At 52.4% G+C, this 25,742-nt stretch overlaps 5 protein-coding genes across 5 annotated transcripts; 2 read left to right on the forward strand and 3 right to left on the reverse strand.

The window, feature by feature from the left end:
• Positions 1 to 389: 389 nt before the first annotated feature.
• On the forward strand, positions 390 to 2,368 carry CORC01_01863 (uncharacterized protein; the record flags this gene model as incomplete). The annotated part of the gene is made up of 2 exons (XM_022613516.1): positions 390 to 461; positions 536 to 2,368. The coding sequence occupies 2 exons, from the start codon at positions 390 to 392 to the stop codon at positions 2,366 to 2,368; spliced, it is 1,905 nt and encodes a 634-aa protein (XP_022479900.1).
• A 2,660-nt stretch (positions 2,369 to 5,028) lies between these two features.
• On the reverse strand, positions 5,029 to 8,106 carry CORC01_01864 (Cse1; the record flags this gene model as incomplete). Its single annotated transcript, XM_022613517.1, has 4 exons — positions 5,029 to 5,656; positions 5,713 to 6,016; positions 6,072 to 7,949; positions 8,037 to 8,106. 4 exons carry the CDS (start codon positions 8,104 to 8,106, stop codon positions 5,029 to 5,031), a joined length of 2,880 nt encoding a protein of 959 aa, XP_022479901.1.
• Positions 8,107 to 9,510: 1,404 nt separating this feature from the next.
• On the reverse strand, positions 9,511 to 9,693 carry CORC01_01865 (uncharacterized protein; the record flags this gene model as incomplete). The annotated part of the gene is made up of 1 exon (XM_022613518.1): positions 9,511 to 9,693. One exon carries the CDS (start codon positions 9,691 to 9,693, stop codon positions 9,511 to 9,513), a length of 183 nt encoding a protein of 60 aa, XP_022479902.1.
• A 191-nt stretch (positions 9,694 to 9,884) lies between these two features.
• CORC01_01866 (uncharacterized protein) lies at positions 9,885 to 14,792 on the forward strand (the record flags this gene model as incomplete). Its single annotated transcript, XM_022613519.1, has 1 exon — positions 9,885 to 14,792. One exon carries the CDS (start codon positions 9,885 to 9,887, stop codon positions 14,790 to 14,792), a length of 4,908 nt encoding a protein of 1,635 aa, XP_022479903.1.
• Positions 14,793 to 20,977: 6,185 nt separating this feature from the next.
• CORC01_01867 (acetyltransferase) lies at positions 20,978 to 22,724 on the reverse strand (the record flags this gene model as incomplete). Its single annotated transcript, XM_022613520.1, has 3 exons — positions 20,978 to 21,015; positions 21,207 to 21,350; positions 21,404 to 22,724. 3 exons carry the CDS (start codon positions 22,722 to 22,724, stop codon positions 20,978 to 20,980), a joined length of 1,503 nt encoding a protein of 500 aa, XP_022479904.1.
• Positions 22,725 to 25,742: the final 3,018 nt, after the last annotated feature.

Genomic DNA, 25,742 nt, shown 5'->3' on the forward strand with positions numbered 1-25,742 from the left:
TTCTTCTTCCAACTTGCCCAATCTTTGTTTCAACACAACCGTTATTTATTCTCGTGCAGCTCAGGGGCGCTGGGTCCAGAGACATCCATGGGAGCGACTCACTGGTCCCTTTATGCAGATCCGAGATACCGAATCCCCCTCTCTACCCTGTAATTCTGTAATCTGTCTGTCATCGACCCGACCTTTCTTCTGCCGCATGCGCAACCGTCGTCAACCCTCGTTAGACTGCATCTTGTCCTCCACCGCCGACGCCTGCTTTCAAGTTGAAGCATGCTTTTTCAATCCTCTACCTGACACTTTGAATACCTCTCCCGTTCCTCTTTGGAGCAACGACAGTGTCTGGATACGCCTTGGCTGTGATACACCCGGGTTAGCCTCTTGCATCAGCCATGGAAACTTGCGAGGGAGTTCTCCTGATACCCCCTGATCGGGGCCAGATCTTGGGTCGCGCCATATGGAAGGTACGAAAATGCATTGAAACCTCGGCCGCACCTCCCCCCCCCAAATCTCTGTCTCTGACCTTTGCCTTTTCTAGCCACGATATGTCGTTGTGGGAGGCCGCAGTGTCTACAGGGAACCCATCGCCAGCCCGACCTTGCCTCAAAATACCTCTTCAACACGCTCAAACGGGGCCGGTACCAGATCCCAGCCGCGGACGCCCGGCAACGACGATTACTACATCTCCATCTTCAAGTCAAAGGTAAGGCTCAACATGACGGAGTTCTCTGGCCCAAACCTAAGCCACCTGAACTTGCAGGACGACTGGGAGCCCTCCTACCAATACCCCGTCAGCTCTGTCATAGACTGCCAAGTGCAAATGCTCGCCCATCGCAAGCAGGGCCCCGTTCTGCCAACCCTCGTCATCACCATCAACGACAAGGAGAAGAAGCGCCGTTCTAGCAGGGCCGCTGGCCTGATTTCAAGCAAAGAATCCACCGCGACCACCCTCTGGTTTCGCACGCCTCCCGACGACCATCACATTAGCCTACACGAATGGGCCCGTTTCATAATTTCGAGAAAACTCCCCATGAGCCCCGAAAGCCCGGCGTCTCCCTCCTTCACCAACCCCTTTGCCCAGCAGCGGTCTCGAGACGTTGACTACTTCCCACGACCTCCGAGTGGAAACCCGAATCCCCGTGGCACTCTGCAACACAAGAACTCGACGCAGACATATTCGAGCCGAGACCGTCCTATCACTCTCAGCTCCGATTCCCCGAGTCTTCGTTCCAAGCGAAGTGATGTTTCATCACCGACAAGTACTACCCATCCTACTCACATGGGCTTCAGCATCCCAGATCCCAACAAATATACAACTGTCCTCCCGAGCGATATCCCCTCGCCTGTAACGACGATGTCGATGAGCGACTACCAAAGAAGCGAACTGATCGAGGGATGGACGACGGCACAAGGACGTTCGTCCACCATCAGCTCACCAATTCGCGGACGAGGCAGCGTCAGTTCAGGAGGCGCTCAGCCTTTTCCGGGAGCCGATTCTAGTTCACCACCGAACCAGCGAGAGACGATTCTGGATCGAGCCTTCCAACTACGGTGTATCCCTGGTTCCGAACTCGAGACACCGGGCGAAGAGAAGCTCACTTCTCTGGCTCGGTTTGACGCATTGATGCGCGAGGCCGACGAGAAGATGCGCCAACAGGTGAAAGAAGCACATGCCGAAAAGATTGCGATGCTGAGCGCGTTTGATGTTGATGAAGATTCATCGGAAGAGGAGGCTGATGACGACGAGGAAGATGAAGACGATGACGAGCATGACGAATATGCGCACGAGGCCGATGCCAGCGGCAATCGCCAAACGCTGATTGCGCCCAACGCCCAACGCGCCCTGGAATATCTCGCCAGTCGCCAAGAGGAGGCAATGTCACCTCGCTCGCCCGCGATGAGGAGCCCGCCTGCCAACTTCAGCGTTCCCCTGCAGGCTCCTGGGCGACCACACACGGCGCATTCCAAGATGCGGCCGGGTGTGCCGCAAAGGACCTACAACCAAACTCAACCCATGGGCCAAGAGAGGCTCGATGTGCCAACCTCTTCATCCGGTAAGACATCCGATGATGCCAACTTCCGAACCAACGGGGAAAAGCGGGCGTCCGGCTCCAGCGCCAAACGACTCAGCTTCAGCGAGTTCACCAAACGTCTCTCGAGCACCAGCAGCTTACTTCTCGTCCAGACCAACACCAGCGGCGGGAGCAGTTGCGGCAGCAGCGAGTTCGACCCAAGTCCATCTCAGGTACCCAAAGGTACTTTGAACGCTAAGGGTGTTCCTCCACGGCCTCGAGACCTCGAGAGGGAGGAACAAGAACGGCGCTGCGGATGGCGAAACAGCGTCGGATTCACCGAGGGCGGTTTGATTTAATTCACGTCGCCTGCCGATTGCCATAAGTACCCTCTCCACCATTGTTCGCTTCGGCCGGATCCAACCGACCACATCGTTATTCTCCCACCACTACCCACAGCTCAAATCTATACCCAACTCACGCCACAACATAGTTGATATATGTTGTACGATTTTTGATCTGACGATACCATTGTTCGCATCTAATAACGACTTATGATTGGGGCTCACAGAACACGGACCTGGCGTTTGAAATTTGTTCTTGTTCATTGCTCGTTGTTTTAGCAGTTGGAGGTTCATAGCATCGTTTTCAAGGAGGGGGGCATTTGCCAAAGGAAGCAGCACCTCAATATCAGAGACGTGAGGCCCGGCGGCGTTGACAGACTCTAGTTGGTACTGGGCAATTTGTCAGTTATCCACCTTGTCTGCCCTTTCTTATGCATATGGCGGGTGGTGTATTTTGCAGGACGTTACCTACGAGTTCCTGACTTTCATTTCTCAGCGCACTTTACGTTCAGATGGACATAAAAATATGTTGTAGTACAAAGTTGACGAGAGTGGACGATATACCAATCAATGAAAAGCTTTTGACAATTTTCATAATGATACGCTTCATAATTTATTCCGTTTAGATGAGCTCCGCGTACTGCTGCTCCCTTGGCGTCTCACGAACATGGAAAACTCTTTCCAACTAGTCAACGAAACATAGCCGTCACCCACTGGAGATTGAAGCAGCGGTCAAACAGCCTCACTGACAGTCAGACAGTCATGACGTCTCCGCCCAATGTGGCACCTTTCATCTCATTTTCTGCCGGCGAGATCCACGGTCGATTCCCGCGAGATCGGCATCGTGGCCTTCCTTATTCCCACCATGTTTGCGGTTTCCAGTGTCCACAGCATCAGAAACCTCACCCATCCATCCATCCAGGGGTCTCATATCTCGTCATGACAAAAAAAAAAACAGAGTCTTTCTCATTGGCTTTCCGCTGCCGGTCGAATCCCCCCGGCAATCACAATCAGTGGATCGGCCCCCCCTCCCTCCCCTTCCCCCAAGGGCCCCAAGTCCTACTCAACGGGTTCGGCAAGTCCCCCACCACTTCGGAGAGAGTCGTGGGGTTCAACGCCCCTGGACAGCAACCCGGGCTCTTGGCAAGAACCTCCTTTCCACACGGGCCTTGTTTGCGAAAGGCGAAGACGAAAGGGAGGGAGAAGGGGGGAAAAAATCAGGGTGAGCATTATCCGTACGAATAGGTAGTTCCAATCGCCACCGTCACCCCCCATCGACTGGTCCGTGACATCGCAGCAATCTGCATAGTAGGGCCAGGGCCAGGGGCGGAATAGAAGGGTCAATGTCGGTGAAAATGACCTTGTTGAAGAAAATTCTTATTTTATTTTTTTTCACTCTTTTTCTCTCCTCCCCCCCTTCTTTCTTCTTCTTCTTCTTTTCTCGTTCCATTCGTACTTCTCCACATCTACAAGTCTGCGGTGCCCTTGCTCACGAAACCTACGAGGCAAGCCTCGGCTTGTTCCATTGTTTCTGCCGCTCCCGCCGGCCCCCCTTTTCTTCTTGAAAATTATGGAGCCTAGCCCGCCTTTTTTTCTTCTTCCTTTTCTGGGTAGGTATTCGTAGCCCTTCTAGAAGGAATAGAAGGAAGGAAACAAGGTAAAAAGAAAGTTTCATGGTTCGGTAAAGTTCAACGATGCAAATCGGCGTTGCCGATGACGAACAAGGAGAGACAGAATTGGATCAACCAAGCAACCTTAAAAAAAAAACCTTTCGAAAAAAAACTCTCGGGGATGTAGTTGAACACACGTTGGTCTAGGCTTCCCACTGCCTAGGTACTCATGGTAAAAGGGAAGGGACCTTGGGAAGTTGCGATATTGTCACCGACCCCCCCTCCCCCCCCCACGCCGACACGTACCGTAGTAAGTTGGTATCCTTCCCCTTCTCCACACCCGGGAATAATGGCAGATTGCAGAGTACGGCACCGCCCGGGAGTTGCACAGATTGCACAGAACGATGGGGGATTACGTAGACAGCCCTTGACCCGGACGGTGGACCGGGTGGGGGTGGTTTTCTCTCTCAAAGGTCCCCCGACCCGGAGCGGTGTGGAACTGCGGAACGTGCGGCGGTCGGCGCCGGTTTTGATACCCATGAAGAATGACCAAACGTATTTGTACATGACTGTGCTCGCCGTTTTCCATCAAGCGGTCAGGGTTGCACATGCACAGCGCGAAGAGAAACCCCGAACGAAAGGAACAATCACCAGAAAAAGGCATTAGAAACGGAAAATGCTTTTTGCTTTTCTAATTCTCGAAACTCGTTCAGGGGACGACGCCTGTCATCCGATGCCATGTGCACACAGCTAGCTAGATTCGTCTACTCAAACGCAGCCATTAAGCAATGGCCTTGTGAGCCGGTATCCATCAACCATCCAGCAGCCTTAAATCGAGTTTGCTCATGATATTTCCTCCACCGCATACGCCTGGCCGTGATCCCGACTGGGTGATCATTCCCTTCCCTTCTTCCCACGGTCTTCGCTGACGCTTCTGTCCGGCACCGTTTTTGAACAATCCGCACTCATTCAATATTGCTCCTATCGGAGTCTCTGCCATCCGCCGTAGGCCATGGACAATGCATAGTGGTCCGGTAACCCCATTTCACCGCTTGGTAGCATCTCCTATTGCAAGTACTGCTGCAGTGCTTGCTGCTGCTCCGGTGTGAGACGTGTGTTGACAAAGTTGACAATGGCTCCGTTGTGACGCTGGTTAGCGGAGCTGATGTAAGCGCTGACCCAGGGAGCCACCGCGGTGACCTCTGGGTAATCGTCACGCGCGATCGGCCGACACGTGTTGAGAGCCGTGTAGGACAGGCCAAAGCCAATGTCATCAACGTCGGCCTCGGCAATGAGTTCGTCGCCCAGGCCGGCAGACACCACGGGTGGGTTGACCAACAAGGCAAGAAGGATCTTACATGTGTTGGCCCATCCCTTAGCGAACTTTTGCGCGAAAGCCTGCGACTCGCAGAGAGTCTTGGTAAGACTTACTACTGCGAGCTTACGGTCAACAGGTCGTGCGAGCTTTTCCGTCTCGGCCAAGACGAAGGGAGGGTAGACCTTGGCAAAGATACCCTCCTGGATCTTCTCGGAATGCTTCATGAAGTAATCCGCACCGAAACCAGCCTCAACTCGGGACGCCACGAGGTGGAAGAATCGAGCGAAGCGCAGCTTGAGCGAATCCGGCGGGTTGCCCTGCAGCTTGGCGAAAAGAAGGTTCAGGATGGTACCAAAGTACTGGTCAACAACCGCACTGGGTCTCGTTAGAACAGAACCTTCAGAAGAGTCATAGGCAAGGAATGGACATACGGCTCGAATGACTTCACGACTGCCTCCAAGATGTCAAAGGCGTACAACTGGTACTTCTTGACAGCGAGGAGACGCTGGAAAATGCCGAGGATTTGCTCCAGCTTGTTCTCAGAAACAATAAAGGCAGAGGTTGCCGGGATGATGGAAGAGAGAAGTCTGGTACAGGCCGGGACATTGCCCTTGGTATCCCACAACGCCGGCTCGAGCAACGGGGATAAAAAGGCCTTGTAGTTGTCTGATACAGCATCGGGAGGGCTTGACTCCAAAAGTTGCGCCAGAATCTGGAAAATATACTGCAGGAACTCTACATCAACGTTAGCCAAGAATTCAAGTCCACTGCCTGTCACTTGTTGACGTACCGGTAACGTCTTCAACCAGAATCTGGTTGAAAGGCTCCCAAAGCTTCTGGTTGAAAAGAGCAGCGTGGGTCGACGAGGTATATCTAACGAGGGCGCCAAGGGCCTCAAAGTGATAGTAGTAGAAGCGCGGGTTGCTAGGGTTCTGCTTAATCATGTTGGTGATGGCAACCAAGTGTGTCAGAACAACCTCGACGAGCGGTGCGGCCCCATCCTTCAAGACGATAAGAATTCTCATGACACATCTCATCAAGAATTCGTTCTCCTGCAGCTTGGCAGGGGTCCTCTCCTTTTCAATCAGCTTGAACAGATGCTCAAGCAAGTCCTTGGCGAAGGGCTGGATGTCCTCGCGGGGGAACATGACCTTGCCAGAGTCGTCCGAGAGGAACAGCAGACGCTCGACAGCAATCGCAGCATATGAGTATACCACGTAGTTGTCCGATGCCAGATTCTGAATGAGAGGGGGGAACGCCAGCTTCCATTGCTCCTTTGTCAGTTGGCTACGGAATGTGTGCAGGTACTTGATGGCGTCGACCTTGGAGATGGGCTCAACTCCTCCGCTGGCCATCAAATCCGAAGCAATGTGCTGCTCGAAAAAGTCAACAACGTTGACCAATGAATTGACCGTCTTGACACCCTGAGCGGCGGTGACAGAGCCCTTGGCTGCGATGGAGATGAAGAGGTACACCGCCGTGTCCTTGGCCTTCCAGTCGGATTTGCCCTGTTCCAAGTAGTGGTTGATGTACTTGTAGACGACACCGGTGACGAGTTGCTCGTACTTTTCCTGGAGTCTTCTCAAGAAATCGGTCGCAGACCGGCGTCTCGAATCGGTGTCTGAACCTTCCAGATCCCGGCGGATGTACTCGATAGGCTCATCCTCAAAAAGCTCCAGGTCAGACTCGCGCAGGGCAACGTTGGGCAGGATAACTTTCTCAACTACCTGGCCCAGAACGTTCTCGTCCGCGAATACACCCGAGTGTTGCGAAGTGCCGGCGACAGCGGTCAAGAAGTGCAAAGCCTTGCTGACCAAGAGGTCATATTTGGTCTCAGCGCCTGTGCTGGAGAGAAGATTCCAGGCATTGGTAATGAAGGGCTCCGTGTATTTTCCAAAGTCCTCGTCGTACTTGAGCGTGTAGAGCTCCAAAGCTTCGCAGATATCGGCCTTGACGGTGTCGATGACACTAACTTCGGTATCGTCGTCGGTCTCTAGGATCGGGTTCGTGTACGTGAGGTACTTGTGTAGTAGTTCTGAGATGGAAGCCAGGTGTTCCTCGAAAATCGGGGGCATATCGTGGGACGAGAGGTCGTAAAAGATTTTGATCATGAGGCTCAGGGCCTCGAACCAGCTCTTGAGAGCATCCTTGTTCTGGGCGTTGTTGGTAATCTGTTCATCGGTCTGCACCAGCAGTTGCACAAAAGGCTGCGCAAATGTGCTGATGACGTGGTTGATCTCAGTGTAAAGCTCGTCGGTTCTGAAGAGAGGGCGCCAGCGGACGAAAATGGAGTGGGCGACTTCGAGGACACCGATGTTGATCTTGGGATCGACGGGGGAAAACCTCTCGACGAGCTCCTGAGTCAGTGTTTGCCAGCGCTCCCAGAAATCTGAATCGGCGATGATGCTGATAGCGTCGCCAAGCTGAGTCTGAATGGTTGGTGGACAAGAAATCATCAGCCCAATAAGCTGAGACTTGATGGTGTTCACCTCATCGGCGGGGAGCTTGTAGTTGCCGTCGGCATCGACCCAGTTGGAGCGGATGAAGTTCTTGAAGGCCAAGGCGGCGGCCAGACGGGTCTTGAGAGGAAGAGATTCAGAGGCGACAATGTTGAGGAGGTTGAGCGAGTATTGCGGCTTGGCTTGCTCTGCCTTGAGGGCTTGCTCAGCTATTTTTCACGTTTGTTTATCAGCATCCAAACAACGTTGGCGGGGTACGAGGTAACGGTAACGGCAACGGGGGCTGTCTTGGGTACCTTTTCTGTGAGTGCTGGGGTCTAAAGTAGCATCCAGCAGCTGGGCAATGGTGCCCATTTGGGAGGCCATCTTGACAGAGTTCGCAGCGTCGTGGAGATGTGTGGTTGAGGAGTGGCGGTAGGAGTTGTTGTAGGTAATGGACTCTTTTTCCTGCGCTGAACTTTTTGGGATGGGGGAGTGTTGCTGTGGGGGACGAGGCTGCCTTGTACCTTAGCTGACCTGATGGAAAAGAGATGGAAGGTATTGTGGGGCGCTTTCCATTATTGGTTGTTGACAATGACAGAGACACTGACAAGCGCCCGCCACAGACGAGCAGTGAGCTTTGTCGGAAAAACTGCAGGGAGAGTTAGTAGGTGGTTGGTCTGTGCGCTGTAGAAGATGGAGCCTTAGGTAAGGAAGGCACCTGGAATGAAGCAGCCGCCGGGCTTGACGCAGAACGGAATGGAGACAAAGCTGCTGCTGAAGAAAGTGTTTTACCTCCCCTCCCTAAGGCACCTTCAGGCATAGAGTTTGTCTGAATCAGACCACCCTTGGAAGCGTGCCGCGTCTGGAAAAGAAACTACTTCTGCCGCATGCCTAGTCTTTGCGTTACTACGTCGTCCAAGGTACCTGTTCGCTCATTGAATCAAAGGCCTTTGAGACTTATGTGTGGGGCTGGCGCGACTCCAAGATGTTCGCATAGTGAATCGAACTTTAGGATATCGGCTTGAGAGTAGGCTGCTCCGACAACCAAGTTAGAGTCGCGACCGGTTCTTTGATTTGACAATTACGCGCGGGAGTTGGGACAACTGAAGGTGCTTGCCCTTCAAATGTCAACTCAACCGTATCGTACCGTAACGTTAGTCCGGGCCCGTGCCGATAAATATGGGGCTCATCCGGGAGCGTCCCAAGAGTCAAAGGCAGACGGTGACGCCACAGCCACGGACGCCCGTCCCGTCGTATTATCCTTGACAGCTCTGCCAACGGAACAAAATTGGTGCGAGACGAGCAAGATCAGCTGGCCAGCCAAAGTGGGGCACCTTCAGCAGCTTAGGTGCCTGCAACGGGAACTGCACACACATTCCAGGCTGTGTCGGAGGGCAGAGGTTGAGCGCTCACGAACTGTTGGTTCCTGCTGCAGGTACTTGCCGCATTTTCTGCCCCCCCTAAAAACCTGCTACCTCCACCCCATGCCCACCGACTCATGGGATCAGCATTCCGTCAGCTTTTCCACCCCGTCACTTTTTCTGCTAGTTGCACCACCAGCGAAACCTCCAAAGGCCCACGATACGATGTCGTGATAGCGCATTGGCAACTCCCGCGACCTGGCAAGCGGACACACCCTCAGAAACCTCTGACCCGGCCCACTACCAGACAACTGACGAATCCAAGAACCAAGATCACCGCACCACCGGCCTTGTTCTTGTCAGCTCCCGTCCGTCGGCAACCATTCCGAGGTCCTCTCTTCCCGTCGTCTCGCTAGCTCGACTGGTTTTACTTGCGCCGGGGGCCTTGCTTGCGCTCTCCTCGCCCGCCCCCTCCACCTCCCACTTCCACTTTGGGACATTCTGGTCTGCCTGCAGCTCGCCTCGTCGGCCTCGCCTTGGATGGGGTGCACCAGACCGTGGCGCCTCCCCGACTGCCTGCTGCCAACTTTCCAGCTGATCTGATAGCCATTTTGCTTGTGAGTAAGGTAGTCATCCGCAAATGCCTTTGGTCGTGCCTCTCTGCCATCAACAAATCGCAACCTGTGGATCCCCAAAGACTCCCATCCTCATCATTCGCAACACCGATGACAACATCAACCCACTTTCGCTATCCAACGCTCCAAGCCGAGATGAAGTTTGCTGCATTACACAATAGCTAACATGCTCCGTCGCTTAGTCTCGTCCATAAGCGATCAACCCGAGTCCTATCAGACCAACGACCACATGTCACCTTCGCCAGGAGATGCGCCCTCATCGCCAGACTCGATTCGCCCGAGCGGCCTGGCGAGCGTTTTCAAGGGCCTGACCGGCGCCAAATTGACCAAATCCCCCCCGCCGAGCCTCAAGTCCGCCTCCTCCATCCTGTCACCCAAAGCCGACCACGTCAACGCCACTCGGACCAATCTCACCGGTTGGTCGCCGACCCATATGGAGTCCTTGCAGGTGCTCAGAAACGGCAATGGCCCTGTCGGCGAACGTGTCACTGCTGCGAACTCGCTCCGATTTGCTGTCGCGGAACACCCAATGAACCCCGTGCTAGAGATATGGGATGTCGGAAAGGCAATGATCACGCCGAATAAATCGGACGCGGAGCGGACTGCTGGCTGGGAGCTTCTGTCAGAGTGCGTCAAGCACAAGGCCTCGTCAGATCTGGAGCGCCAGAGTTTCTTCGAAACCCTCAAGTCCCCTGCTCACGCCAACGACTTCCACTTGCAACTCGCTGCCGTTGTAGATCTGACTGCACACGGCCGAGACCTATCTGGGTTCGACTATCAAGTCATTCCGCAGCTTGAAATATGGCTCCGTGAAGCTTATCAGGCTGTCAGAGCGGCAAGGAAGCAGGCCAGCCGAGACGCCAAGAAGAACACTGGTAAGGCAAGATTTTCCGCTGCTGGGGAAGAGAAGAACCTGCACCAACTCTTCAATTTCATCGGCGAAATCATCAAGTTCAATTCCAACGTAGCCAACGAAAAGTCCATGACCAATCTCATGAAAGTCTTGGTCACCGTTTGTCTCACCACGACCATCGAGGAGGATCTACGAGCTTCCATCAATGTTATTGATACCATCGTAACCTTCGGTGCCTTGCCCACCGCAAGCTTCAAGGAGTGCGTCCTGGTTCTAGGTTCAATATTCTGTCTCGTGCCGAGTCTGTCCAAGATCGCCTGGCACACCATATCGATTCTGCTGAAATCGCACAACGGCCCTGCGGCCGTGAGGGTCCTGGTCGATCTGTTGCGGCATCTTCCAGAAAATGGTACCAGCAAGGGAAAGGATACCAGGGATATTAGAGGCGTACTGGCCGTCCTGGAAAAGCTGTTGACGAAGAGCACGGAGAAGGGATATCCACCTGTGCCTTTTGCTCTACTCCTTGATGGATTGGTTGCAGCTGTTAAAAGCACCGATTCCGGCCGAGTCCACTGTGCCGTCCTCAAGTTGATCAATTCTCTTTTCCGGGATGGCGGTGGCAACATCCACCATCTGATCATCGAGGAGGACTGGTCAACGCTTTTAAATATTGCTGCAGAATGTTCCAAAAAGGCACCGTCCGGCATCCTCATCAACAGCGAGGTAGCTGCCCTCGCAAATGAGCCAGACCGACCAGATGGCGCAATAGGTGTCGAGTTGCTGAAGCTCATAGCGCGCCTGGAGGAGCTGGCCGCGCAAAAGTCGGGTGATTTTGTTCCGCGACAGATCATCATAAAGTTCTTCATCGAGATCCACGCTAGACTCCCAGACTCGGCGGCGCGCTGTGTTCTCACCTACTTCCAGGAATTTCGATGCTGCTCGCCTTCGGACTTGCAGTGGGAGGAGAACCTGGCTTTGGTCCTGAAGGAATTCTACGCCAACCGAAGCCGCAGCTCTGAGACCCGCCTGTTGTCGCTCCAGGCTGTAACGGAGTCTTACGATATGCTGGATCTCATTGGTGAGGGGCTCGGCGACGACGACTGCGTTCCGAACCTGATCAAAGACCTTCTTCACAATATTGCCGATGAGACCAACCTCCTGGTGCTTGAGTCTGTAGTGGCTTTCATGGTCTCTGTCGCCGTTTCCTCAGATCTTGAGCTCTTCAACTACATTACGGACACGCTCAGAACGATCGTAGTCAATGATCGTCTGCTATCACCCATCGCCTCCGCTGCGTCTCGGCCGACGACACCCGTTAGTGGCGAAACAGTGGCTCCTCCCAAGAGTTATACGTCTTCCGGGGTCGTGACAAGAGGATATGTCAAGCTGTTCATGCGATGTATGAACTTGGATGGACCCAAGACCCTCAAACTCTTTGACGCACTTGTCAATATTGCGAAAACGAGCCATTGCAAGACCGATGCCCGGCTGACTGCGATGAAACTCCTCTTCCGACTTCGAGCGGATTGGGCAAATCGTGTTTTCCTGATCAATGACACGGAATCCGACGGTCTCGCGGCAGCACTCCTTCACACAGCTTCTTCTCGAGCAAAGAAGCAAGCTGAAGACGCTGCTCAACCCACGAGACCCACCAGAGCAGATCAAGGCGCTGTCTCCCGATCTACAAGAGGGATTTCATTCAGCAGCTCCGGAACTCAAGACAGAGTCTTTCCGGTCCGTTCTGCCAGCGGGGCGAAATCGTCCTCCCCGTACAAGCAACTCTGGGCGCTGCCTGACCCTGAGGCATTGCCCGAGTCTCCATCGGCGATTGCAAGCCCTATCCTAGTATCGTTTGTCGAGGACCTAAACTCAGAGACCGCGGAAGAAAGGGAGCTATCCACCGTGGAGTCGAGGCAAACCGCATTGAACATGGACTCTTGGCTCGACACGATTGTGCACATTATCGAAAACGGCAGCGAATGGGAGATCTACAGCATGGTGTTGGTTCATCTGCCCTCGCAACTTACCAACCACGCCATCTTCCGGAGCGCGGTACCGCAGATTCAAGAGCTTCGCCGAGTTACGTGCGAGCAAATCAGGACGAACAGCTTCCAGGAGCCGCCAAACTCCACAAGCCTGCGACGCGCTGATGTTGCCATTTGTCTTTTTCATACTCTGACAATGATTCTCAGTTACCACGAATACTTCCTCAAGGACCAAGAGGACGAAATTGTGCAAGCCTTTGTCAAGGGTATCTCGACGTGGGAGCGTTGCGCAAAATATTGCATCCACGCGTTATCAATCTGTTGCCATGAATTGCCTCTGTCCACCAGCAAAACGCTGGTGCAGATGTTACAGAAGATGGCACAAATCATTACACAACCCCACGTCGCAATGCATATTCTCGAGTTCCTCGCTTGTCTGAGCAGAATGCAAAACCTGTACGTCAACTTCAGAGAAGACGAGTACCGCATTGTATTTGGAATCTGCATTCGTTATCTCCAGTACGTGCGCGACAAGAAGCAGGCCCAACGAGGCAGCCTACACAGCGAAGCAGCAACACCGACCGGATCTACTTCTGACCTTTTGCATCCGAATGCTGCAGATGATCTGCCTCAGTACGTGTATGCTCTGGCGTACCATGTCATCACGTTCTGGTTCTTGGCTTTGAAGCTGCCGGATCGTGCCAACCATGTCGGCTGGATTGCCAAGAACCTGCTAAGCGACGTCGACGGTGGGCAGAATCCTGAAGAGCAAGCCCTTGTCACACTCGACTTCATGCAAAGGGTCGCCTACGCGGACGCAGACGAATCTTCCGAGGACCTTCTCTTTACCAAGGAGCGATTCGGGGAGATTTTGAAGCGAAGATGGTTAATGGGCAATAGCATTGTGACAATTGAGCAGTCGACAACGACTGGTTGGTCACAAATTACGAAGCGACAACCGTCGGGAACATCCTCCTACATTGTGCATGAGAACTTCCGACCACGCCCGGCCCACCAAGCTCAGTACATCTCTGATGTCTCGAGAGATGGGCAGGTGACCAACAACAATATCCTTCCCAGCCACTTGATGGTGCAGTTGATGACTTCGACTCCTCAAACGCAAGACACTGCCCGGCCTATTCCTCTCCCCAACGACGAAGCGACTCAAAGAACTGTGCGTGTTTTTGACCGTAATTCAACTGTAGATGGACACAAGGTCGGAGTGGTATATATTGGCGAAGGCCAAACAGAAGAGACGGAGATCCTTGCCAACGTCTCGGGCAGCAGCGACTATGTGGCTTTCCTGAACGGTTTGGGCGCTCTGACGAGGCTGAAAGGGTCCAAGTTCAATACTCAGGGACTCGACAGAGAGTATGACACCGATGGCGAGTACACCTTTTGCTGGCGCGACAAGGTGACCGAAATGGTGTTCCATGTCATCACGCAAATGCCTACAAACCTCGAACGAGACCCTCAAGTCATTTTGAAAAAGCGACACATCGGCAACGACTTTGTCAACATCATTTTCAACGACTCTGGCATGCCCTTCAGGTTCGACACGTTCCCGAGTGAGTTCAATTACGTCAACATCGTTATCACTCCAGAGGCGAGGGCGTCGTTCCTCACCATCAGAGAAAATCCGCCGAGCGAAGGGAAGCATCCACCGTTCTACAAAGTACAGGTGATGAGCAGACCCGGCTTTCCCGAAATCTCGCCCGCATCAGAGACAAAGATGGTCAGCCTGAGGGCTTTGCCAGGATTCATCCGACTTTTGGCTCTCAATGCCTCCGTTTTCTGTCTGGTATGGGCAAATCGCGAAGGCGGCGAGCATGTCAGTTCATGGCGCAACAGACTGAGAGAGATCAAGCGCCTACGCGACAAATACGGCCCTAAGAACAACACCGCCGGCGTCCATCAGTCATCGCATCCCCCCCATCTGAGTCACCTGAATAGTGCTTCGACACCTTCGCCGCCGCCCACATCATTGGGCGGCGCAGTCGTCGGCAACAGTCACCTCATAGCACAAGGTGCAGATGCGTCCAAGTCTGCGGCCAATGTGCGCGACAGCTTTAGCAGTCTGCGCCGGTCCTCTGTCGCAACTTTCTTCACGAGCACTAGCGAGCAAACCAGCCATCGGAGCTCTATGCTCTCTACCACTACCAACGACACAGAAGTTTCGCCAGGAAACGGACTCGACGCCCTTGTTGAGTCGGTCGACTTCTCCAAGTGGGCATAAAGCACGTGTAACTCAGTCTTCTCCCTCGGAATTAGATGACAACAAAAAATGGGGCGTGAGCACAGAAACGAACGAACACCTAATGGCGGATGAAAAACATAAACGAAATTCAAAATACACGGATCCTTGACGACTTTATTGACAAAAGGAGCGAGGGATAAAAGGGGTGTCGGCGGATCTTTGGGCACGAATACCATCAAAAGCTTTTTTCTATTTTACTTTTTCATGATTTAACGGGGGTTCTTTCCGAGTCCCCGTTTGTGTGTAGGCTACTTTGATACGATAAAAGACCCTTACCACTTCTTATACGAAAGTGCCATTCAGTTTGTGTTGTATGGCTTCGATCACAATCACATGCCAATCAACAGCTTGCTCAATGTATCCCTTGCCCGCGTCGACCGAGCCCGGCTGCGTCAATGCCAGTGGAAGCTAACATCCTGAGGCTATGTCCTTCTACTTTGGTGAACATAACAGCCAGCTAGACATATTCCACAAAGCCTCGACGAAATGTTTTCCATCCGTTGGTATTCTCTTGGGTTTGTTTGAAACTTTAATCTGCTAAGAGGGCGCCGTGGATTGAAAGGAGATAGGGTTCCTCTGATTCTAGAGGCCTCGATGCCACTTCGGGCTTGCCAATTGAATGCTCACGACATGGCTTATCTGCTCAGTCAGGAAAACGCGAGTGCAAGTGATAGATTCCCGGTGGTCGGCATGCCAAGTCATGTCTCAATGATATTTTCAGCTCTGCCTCCTCTAACAGCTTTTGACAGCACCACACCAGAGTCAATCGTCAAATAGGAGAAAAGGTCCGCCTTCGGCCCGCGTCCAGAGCGGTTTGGATTGGTATGCAGCAACGGCGAAGCAATGGCAGGCGTCGCGATGCACAATTTCATCCAAATTCATACGCCAAGCAAAGAGCCACAGCAGCGACGTCGATGGCGTGACTGGCTATGCTCCGGTCTCGTCATGATGGGCGGAGTGCGCGATTCAACCATGAAGCGACATCGCGATTCAGGGAAAAGATCGCTTCGTATAAAAGTCCGCCAACCATGATGCAAGCGGTTCCTGTACGTTTTGTAACGACGAACGATATAGAGAGGGACTCGGCGACGTCAACATACAATTTGTATTAACCTCTTGTCGCATCATCCCAGTGCTGCTCAGGTGGCCCAAGGTCGATAAGATAAACCCACTAATGAGTGAATAGCAGTGGATCTGAGAGAAAACATAATGAGAGACGCTCGACGAATGTTACTATTCCGATATTTTTCAACTCATCACAACATTTGAGGATTGACGCTTGAGCGATCTCAAGCCAGAGAAGCCGGAATCGACTACCAGAATCAGGAGACCACTACTCTAGCACTCGGCTTTGCCTACCAGTGCCTTTTCAAAGTCTTTGAGGCCGGAATACCGACTCTAGATATGTTCCATGTGAACAGCACGCAGCCATTGACTTGAAGACAAGAGTACGGAAAACATTAGAAAGGTCGCCCCTGGCGCCCTTCGCGTCTCGATGTTCACTACTGTTGCGTTCTCAATGTCGCGCTCTCAACTTCTATCAGTCAACTTTTACAGCTTTAGTCGCACTTCATCAGACTTCCATAAATCGTACCCGATCACATCTATTGACACAACTTTGTCTCTTAATCTATCTGTTGATCGAGTTTTCCGAAGTGAAAGATCATTCTTCCACGTTTGTGGTGACAGTCTATTTTAGGCTTTGCCGCTCTCCATTCGTCAACATAACCTCGCGGCAAGGTGATTGATTCTAAGAATTCGACTAAATCCCCAACACAAACGGCTCTGGAAGCAAGCAGAAACCATTGTCATCATCTACATTGTCCAAGTAGGACATCGGTACCCATATATGTAACTTGAAGGCTTCAAAGATAGCTCAACTGCAGTAGCAGCAGAATTTCGGCTGCACAAGAAAGGTCTGCCCGCACCGCGGCGTATCTCCTTTCCGTACGCAACGCCAGGCTGGAAATCCGACTTAATATTCTACGCACATGGCCAACGTGTTCAAGTAGACATTTCGTCTCAAAAAGTCATCTTAACCCCCCTCAAGAGAACGTGGACCATCAATTTCCATGACCGCAAGTATACCCACCGAGTGACAAAGACCGAGGGCGTACCGAAGCTTAGAATGCAGGTCACTCGCCAGCTCACATTTCCTTGCTCAGACTATATTGAGAAAAGAAGTGGTAACCAAGGTCATAAAGACATTATAGGAACGGCAACACGCAGCTCGGACGAGGCCAAGAGAATGCCACAGACTCAAAATGCCTACAAAGCTAAACGCCACATTCTCACGATCATGTACAAGCTACCTCGCAGACCTCGATTTACCCCTCTTTCATGCCACACATCTCACACGATATCGGTCCAAGATACAAACCGCGTTCTAGGCCTGTGGTCCATCGTCCATCCGTGTCCCAAAGTCAAAATGTAGAAACTGGCGTTCCGTCTCCCCCCCCCTCCCCTCTCTCAAACGCCAAATCATCCATCACGGCGCTCATTGGCTAACTAATCTTCCCGACCGCTCTAGATCCTCGAGGTAGCACAAGGTTTTCTTCTTTGACAAGGCGGCTGTACATAGTAAGACAAACAGTCCTCTTTTCGAAAAAAGCTCTTGACAAAACTGCTTATGTTCAAAAAAGCATATGTAGCGCGCCAGGCGCCGTATGTCGTGCCTTGCCGCTTTTCATCAGATTCAGCTCGTCATGCAGAACAGTTTCGACTTCCCACCAGCCCGAATTGATCTAGGGCCGAAATTGCAATAAGAGGCTGCCAAAAGGCTGGCAATCCTTTGCATGTAACGCTCCCCCGCTTTATTTTTTGTTTGCGAACCAACGCGGCTTCGTTGGCCAGGTCAAACAGGAGCTTGACGTTAACCCGTTGATCAGGGGTGTTTCCATGAGCTCTGCCCCGAAAGCAGATACTTAATCTGTAGCAATCAACAGGTCTGATCCCCTCACCCGTTCTCCTGGGTCTATCTTCGGCGAACGATATATCCCGTCGACGAGTTCTTCAAATCTTGGTCTTTCATTAGGTTCGAAATAGTAACCATTCGTCTTCCGACTCATACGTTACACCACTCTTAAAAAAGAGATTCCTTCATCCATCTCTTCCTTTGGTCTTTAAATCCATGTCTTTTATAGCCGTTAGTTCCTTAATCATCACAGACCAGCGCCGTGTGAAATGATCGAAAAGCAAGGCAACGCAACACAAATCTCGCAGCCTACATTACTTTGAAGGAATACGGTGATCTTAGTAGGTAGTAGTATACAGAGACGAAATTTTCAAATTTTGTACAATATTATCCCTTGGCACCAGAGAGCGCATGCAATGAACGTCACCATGAAGGGAGGTTAGCGGCTGGCATATCAAGTGATGATGATGCCTTCTTGCACTGTGCCTCCTATTGATACGCTGGCTTGGCTAGTCTCTGTACTGACTCAGTCATTACCATTGAAAGAATTATAAACTCGAAAGTGTGCATATGCATATGCCGGTGTCGCATCTTTGTCCAATTCGGCTCTGAGCATCCGACGGAGCGTTTCCGGCCCCCTCCGATCATCTTCGGACCCCGACGGCCCCTTTTGCTGTACGAGCTTACTCGTTGTGCGACAGATCGATGTCATGTCTCAGGAGATAGGCAATGGTAGGCAAGGCCGGAATCCCTGTCTGAAGGGCGCCCTTCCCTCAAGAGCCCGATATTGACGGAAAAATAGGCTTGTCCGCCCGATTACGTCTGCAACAGAGCCAGGGTTCCCAGCTCCTTGGGACTTTGAGGTCGGGCAAGTCTTTGCTTGAAGAAAACAGGACGACAGCGGTCCTAATCTGTCTTGTCTTTGGGACCGGGGAAGGAGAGGATCCGAACCGACCTGTCGTTTGTCATCGAAGTCTTCTTCCGCAGGTCCTCTTCCTGTGCTGCTGGCTGCCTCTTGATCGACGGTGTGAGGCGTTATTGAAAAAAAAAATAATAAAAAAAAGAAGAAGAAGGGAGGGGGGGGGGTTTGACTGCCTCGATGAAATGGCCATGTCACTTTGCCACATCGAGTGCTTAGATCTGTAGAGCTGTCACACAAGCATGATGGTCTAGTGGGTTGCCGAGTCCCCGTGGTGTGTTCGTGGCCGTCGCCCAAAGGCGTCAGACACCCCCTCTTTTCTCACCACAGTCATCACGATCCACCCTAGTTCACACTCTGCAAGTCAGCTTTCGTCGGCCGGCCACATCGCGGTCCGCTGGATGGATAGCTTCATGCGCCATAACCGCCAGGGAGAAAGACCACCTTCACCGGGCTGCTGATAGAGCTCTCCGGAAGCTCCTAGGTGTAAAAAAAAAAAAAGGAAAAAAGGCCTGGGATCGGCGGTGAGACTAACATCAACATCAGGGCCCAAGGCATGGGGCTTTCCCGACATCGCTGTGCCGCTTGGGTCAAAAGGGATTTGTCTCCAAAGTTGGCCTGCTTGCGACCATGTCAGCAGTGCCCATTACGCTATTCCGCGCCAACAGAATCTGAATATGTGTGGTTCACTGCGGCGTTCCGGCAGACAAGAGTGGGCCGGTTTGCGCCCTCGTCATGTACGCCTCAGGTAAGTCCATGTCCATACCGAAATGTTCAGATGGCGGAAGTTATCTGGTGGTGATCAATATTGGAGAAAATGCTGTATCGATCCTTGTGGAACCATGAGCAGCTTGCTATGCAAGCAGCATGTGTTTACTCTTTGAGCTCGCTTGCGCCTGGATACTATATCAGGCTGTGCGAAGCTGGCAACGCCTTCCTGTTGCTTGGCAAGTTTAGGCGAAGGGGCATTGCTTAACGAAACAACCTTCTAGGCCATTTGTGGATGTGATCCAACTTGCATATGACACCAAAAGAGACGGTACCTGTGACCAGGGATCTGGAGAACAAGGGTGGTTGCCAAGCTCGGAAGGACCAGGCTCGGACTGGTTGGGCCATGGAGCGGAGATAACCCCGCTGACATAACTGGGATACTGAGCGGAACTGGAGTCTTCGGTTTGGCTCGGTTGCTCCCGGCCAACATTTCTCTCCCGTTGGGCCCTTACTTGAAGGAGCGTGGGAGTCTGCCGTTTTGCAGGCCATGGGCAGTACAGTGGAAACCGGAGGGTCTGTGTGTAGGCATTTGTCGGACCATAGAGCGAGTTCTCCTTCATTGGGTTGGCTTTGAGCTGGAGAGTCAATCTACTCAAGACGAGTCCTCCGGTTATTAGGCCTGCGTGATCGGCAGTGCCAACACCATTACCATATGGCACAAGTAACCGAAGGGGTGTGCCTGGCACGATTGGGAGCGACATGTTTCGTGATCGTCGGTTGGGCCTCAATGGCCTTTGACGCGTTGCGGTTGATGATGTGAAGATCAGAGATTTAGAGCTCTTCTTCAGAGCTGACCATGATGCCTTTGATCAGCGTCGTTGACATAAGTCCTTGACAGTACGACAAGGTCGATATTCGGAGTGCCTCCTTACTGTGGCTGTGCCTCTGCCGGCTGGGGAGTGGTCAACAGCAAGTTTGAGGCTGTGTGGTTCGTTTTCACCGGGATAGTCGGAGAAGGGCCAAAGATCGAAGATGAACCTATCAACTGTTCCTCATGCTTGACCAATCTCACGTTCATTTTGCTCTTGAACCCTAGAAATGTCGTCAAAACTTGATGCATGTCTAGCCCATGGAGAAAGCCTATCGAAGACTCAGAACGTAGACCGCGTTACGCGCGTGACTCTGATCTCATTATAACGATGAATAAACCGTGGGGGAGTGGGGGAGGAGGGCAGGCTTTGGGAGGGTGGGATGTGGATAATTGACTTGGGTAGAGCGAATTCGAAGCGTCTACTTTCAAAGAAGGATGGTCATGATGTGTCAGTGTCAGATACGGTCAGCAAGCCAAGAAGCGCGATTAGGCACTTTGCTGACTGTCCCATAGCCCCTGTCTGACGTCGCATGGAGAAATAGCCACCCCGTTGTTGGGCTTCGGAATTTTTGCTGGTATTCATAGGCAACTTCTTGTGCAGCGCTCCTCGAAACAGATGCGCATTGGTGGCTGGCGCCGTTTTGACTAGCCGTACCTCCTTCATTAAGAGCCTCCAGTGTTTCATCGGCTTGATCTGAGAATGAACTGGTTCCATCACTGAACGTGGAGAAAACGTTTGGGGTCTTGAATCATTCGGTCTGCTGGACTGTATAACGCGATTCCATGGCTGCTGCATGTCGTTTGGTTCGCACAGCATATGAAATGCGAAACACCGCATCTCGGTCCGGTATTTGTTGGCCGTCAGGATTCCATAAATGGATTCAAACCTTTCGCCAAACGTCCTTATATCGTGCCCATTGTCGGAAACCTTTCCAGCCATATTAGAAGGATGCTTTCTCACACAATCACCGCACGTACCCAAAGATTGGAAACCGTCATCCCCTCCCTTGACACCATCGATGAACAATTGTCGCATGCCTTGCTCGGCGAGCAACTTGACACACATATCGAGCAATCTGATCATCACAGAGTCCCGGCTATTCACCATTTCGGGATGGTCATCTGAATCAGAGTCAGCGGGGAAAGCCACTAGAATCTCCAACGTGACCACGAACCTATGATGCAAATGCAGGTTACGCCCCCAGCATCCGCGCCAATAGTCCTCGTCCACGGTAAGTCGCTGCCGGCTGGACTCCCCGAATTGGGAATGTAGGTCAAAGCAACAGCCACAATAGTGACACCTTCTAGACCGAGGACGATGTCCTCGATATGAGGTGTGCCGTCTAGGTTGTAGTACTGGTCGTACCATCCCATGTTATCTTTGCGAGCCGCGTCTCGACTGACAATGTCTAAAACTCGGTGGTACTCCATCATACCGCATCGCCTGAAAGTCAGCCCAGCTGACGAAAAGCTTTTTACCGGCATGTCTCCAAATTTGAGGAGCCAGTCTGAAGCCTCCTGCCCTTGACCAGGCTGTAACCCGTCCATTTTCCAGCCTCGGCGTGAAAACCAATCTCGAGAGAAAAAGTCAGATGGCACGCCGTAAAAGAGACGTGGAAAGGCTGATCCCAGCTGCAGCCTGTTGACGCCCCGAGTTCTCTGGAGCTGCTTGAGCGCATAATCGTGAAGAGTTAATCCCACTCCCCTTCCGCGATATGAGTTCTTGACAATCAATACAGCTAGCGAGCCGAGCAGATTATCTTGGCCTCCGTCTGGATATGTTGTATATGTGGCGCAAAACCCGACAATCTGCTTATTTTCCGGTTCGCGCACAACGTAGTGCCTGGAGAAGCCATCTCTCTGAAGGAGCAAGACAAGCAAGTACTGCGGAAGGTGAAATCTGGGAGGAAGGCATTCCGTCCACAATTGATGGACTGGGGCCATATCAAGACCGCAAGCTTCGACGTCCCAAGCTCTTGGGGCGATGATGAGATTTTGGACGGGAACTGAGCTAATGGTCAGTGGACGAACATCGTCAAAAATAATCGAAGCTGCGGATTCTAGCTCAGATGGTGAGTAGCCTGCGATTTGCACAAGCGTAGCAAAGTGATCAACGTGGAGGTCATGGGCTTGGAGGTTGCAGCAGGCTACTATAATCTGCGGCCGCTCGTCTGCCATTGTTCGTGCAGCATCGGCCAAATCGATCTGAGAGACATCGTCGTCTACGTGGGCCCCAGATATGACAAAGACGATCGCCCTGGCCCTTTTGATGAATTCAAAGTGAACGTTGGTGATGCCACCTCTTTTCGTGTATGGAACATGGCGGACCAAAGGGTGCCGGGAAGCAATGGCTCGACCCAATGGTTCGAAAGGATCCTTGTCATTGTCTGCGAATCTGTTGTGAGGAACAACAACAGGTGTGAGGAGGACAATTATGTCGTCTTCCGAAAGAATTCTTCCCAGAGGGATGCAATCTTGTCGGTCCCATAGCAACATCGTTGGGACAGTTTGTGTAGACTTCGGGCTCTTCCTGGACGTGACATGGCGATCGATCTGCATTTCCGGTGAATATCTCATGGCGGAGATGGTAAAGTGCGGTTTCTTTAGCTCATCCCTGTTTCGAGTCAGCGCGTCGTTACACAAATTAGTGTCGTGTAAGGTGAGTAAGCGTTCGATAGGAAACGAAGGCTTTTGGACTCACTAGACCAATATTAGAGGAATACCATACCAACGGCATGAGACGGTTCGACTGCCGCTCGTTCTGCCGTCAGGTCCACTTGGCCACGCTGTTGCGAGCCAGCGCACTATGCCCGCGGCTACTTGACGATGAGCCAACCTAGAAGCGCAAACGCCTGTTCCCAAGTTGTCTTGTTGAATAAGAGACAGGTGTTGGCTGGAGAGGACGGGAGTGATGGACCGGATGTAAGACGATAAGCACTAAGAGCACGTCAAGGCGAGGGAGGCGTGAGTTGAAATGGTTTGATGTGTTGTTTGCGTTGCTAGGGTAGAAGAAGAAACCAGGGTCGAAACCGAAAACAAATAAAGTTGAAAGGCGTGTCCTCGATTGTTCGGTGTTGTTCGCGAAACGTTTATTGCGGTTGTTCTTGAAAGAGTTTCGGGAGACCAAAGGTCAATCGACTCGATAGCACCTGGCATCCGGGCGAGCAAGTCTTGAGGGAGAAACCAGACTAAATGTTAGAAGATACATATTTCCAAATGCTAGGACTGGTTACACATACCGCGAAGGGCTGGGAGCAGAGCCGAGTCTAAGAGGGCGATAGACTCCACACAAAGATCTTTATCCAGATAGGTGTGGGAGGGAATGCATGAGGGCCAGTAGAGAAAGTGGGGTGTGCAGCAGAGGCGACCGGTCGAGGGCACAAGGCCGACCTGACAGCCGGATTAGACACAAGATGGGGACAGATGGGCAACATGGAGGGGAAAATCTTGAAAGAAAATATGCACGGAGGCATCATCAGTTGGATGCATAACAAGGCAGAATGCTGAGCAACGGTATGTAAGAGCGAGTAAGGTCAAGGTAGGACAAGAGGTGAGAAGACGACAGCGGCTAATGTCGAGGGGCCTCCACGCTTCCTCACCGTGGGTGGTGGGTCTTTGTAGCAGGTTACCAAATCAAGGGCTCCATGGTTCCTGGTCTGGGGGACATCTGTCTGATTGATGCAATAAGCAAGTTGGTTGTAGAGGTGTGTGAGTGAGTGAGCGAGAGAGAGAGAGAGTGTGTGTGTGTGTACCCATGAAATGAGAAATGGTGGGAGGACGGATGGACGGATGGATCCAATGTAACCGGCGCGGTACGGAGCGGTAATACGTCCGTCTTGTTAGCTTACTATGATTGAAGCTGCTATTTGGGGGGGGAATAACGGAACAACGAGGGACGAACGTTTTACCTCGGTATGCTGACCACCAGGCGAACCTTGCAAATGCTACTTAGCAACACGAGGGTTAGGGAAGGTTACACAATGTTGCTGCAGACGAAATTGGCGTCCGACCTGCGGCGCGCGGCGTATAGTTAGCAAAGGTAAGGCGAGGTGAGATAGAGATGGGCACTGCGGTAAGCAGACGCCACTACACATGACGGCCGAAAGGTGACACAAAGACAAGTCCATGACAGCGATAGATTAGGCCTCACGACACTACGCCGTCACAGAAGGTTGCAAAACCCCCACGGTATTGGATGAAGGTGGTTCAGTCAGCCGAGGAGAGAGAAGTCAAGACGGAACAATGTCAGCTATCGGTGTCTGGGGCCTGTCTCGTTCATTCGTCCAAGCGAGGCCGCCACCTCGCTTGAAGCCCGCTTGCGGCTTGCTATCGTTGCCTGTCATCCGTGGCCATGGTTTTGGAGCTCCCAACCAACAACTGCCCTGGACAGGCCCGCTGAAAGTAGCAGGTCCAAGAAAATATAGGAGGCTGCCTGGTCTAGCAGAGCCAGCTTTGGGGGAGTTTTGGTGCTTGTTCGGAGTGTGGAAAAATAGGGTTTACCGGCAGAATCCTACCGACGAAAAGGGACGAGAAAAAGGCGCAGAGATACAGGGGAGATGCCCATGTTCATTCGGTCTTCTCGGCTGTGGAGACCTCGGCCCGCGACTGATAATGATATGTGAGGCCACAAAGCCAGAGGGACGGACACATGGCGAAGGAAGTCGTCGATCGGATGATTCGTCAAACAACAAGGGAGAGACGTCGGTGAGCACATAGAGTACGGCAAGATTCAAGAATGGTTGGAAGGGCCGGACATGGCGCCAGTCAGTCCCGGGTATCGAAGCGGACCTGGAACAATGTCAGTGACGAGACCAAACTGCAGTGAGGAGTCAGAAGACCTGAATCGACAGCTCGATCACGGCGGTCTTGCACCAAACATGCGGTAAGAAGCGGAGGCGAGAATGACCTCGCGCAGAAAGGTGGAGGTTTGTAAGAAGCAATGAATGATGTGATGGGGCCGGACGACTGAAGGATTCTTGCGAGGCATTTGCGTAGCCGGTTTGTGGAACAACAGGCAAAGATGGCAGTATGACTAGACTGGGTGAGCCGCTTCTGACGCCGCAGTCAGCGAGCTTGACCATATGAGGGCATTGTTGGGCCCAGTAGTATTTGTGCAGGATGCGCCTGTTGGAGGTTGCAGATGTTTCGAGGCAACCCTGTCACCGAGAGGCAGCTAGTAGGGTAGTGTCCGCAGTGTACGCAGTGTACGCAGTCTTAATGTTACGGTGAGAGACGTTGGAACTTGGCAACAGTAAGTTGGGCGCGCGAGGTTAGGTAGAGGTCACGCAGGAACTTCGCGGGACGGAGCGTCGGGACGGCGGTATACAACGGTAAGCACGGGCGTTGCTGGAACGGGTAGGTACGTACGGTCCAGGATGCCGCCAGACGTAACGTCTCTACGTACCTACCCATGGTCTTACCTACCTTGATACGCAGATAGTTATTTGGGTTGAAGACTCGTCGAATTGAGATGCCTCCATGCAAAAGACGCCTTGCCAAACATGGGCATTCATG

This window comes from Colletotrichum orchidophilum (assembly GCF_001831195.1).
Source record: "Colletotrichum orchidophilum strain IMI 309357 chromosome Unknown Scaffold_10.1, whole genome shotgun sequence".
In the NCBI taxonomy this organism is placed as follows: Eukaryota; Fungi; Ascomycota; class Sordariomycetes; order Glomerellales; family Glomerellaceae; genus Colletotrichum; species Colletotrichum orchidophilum.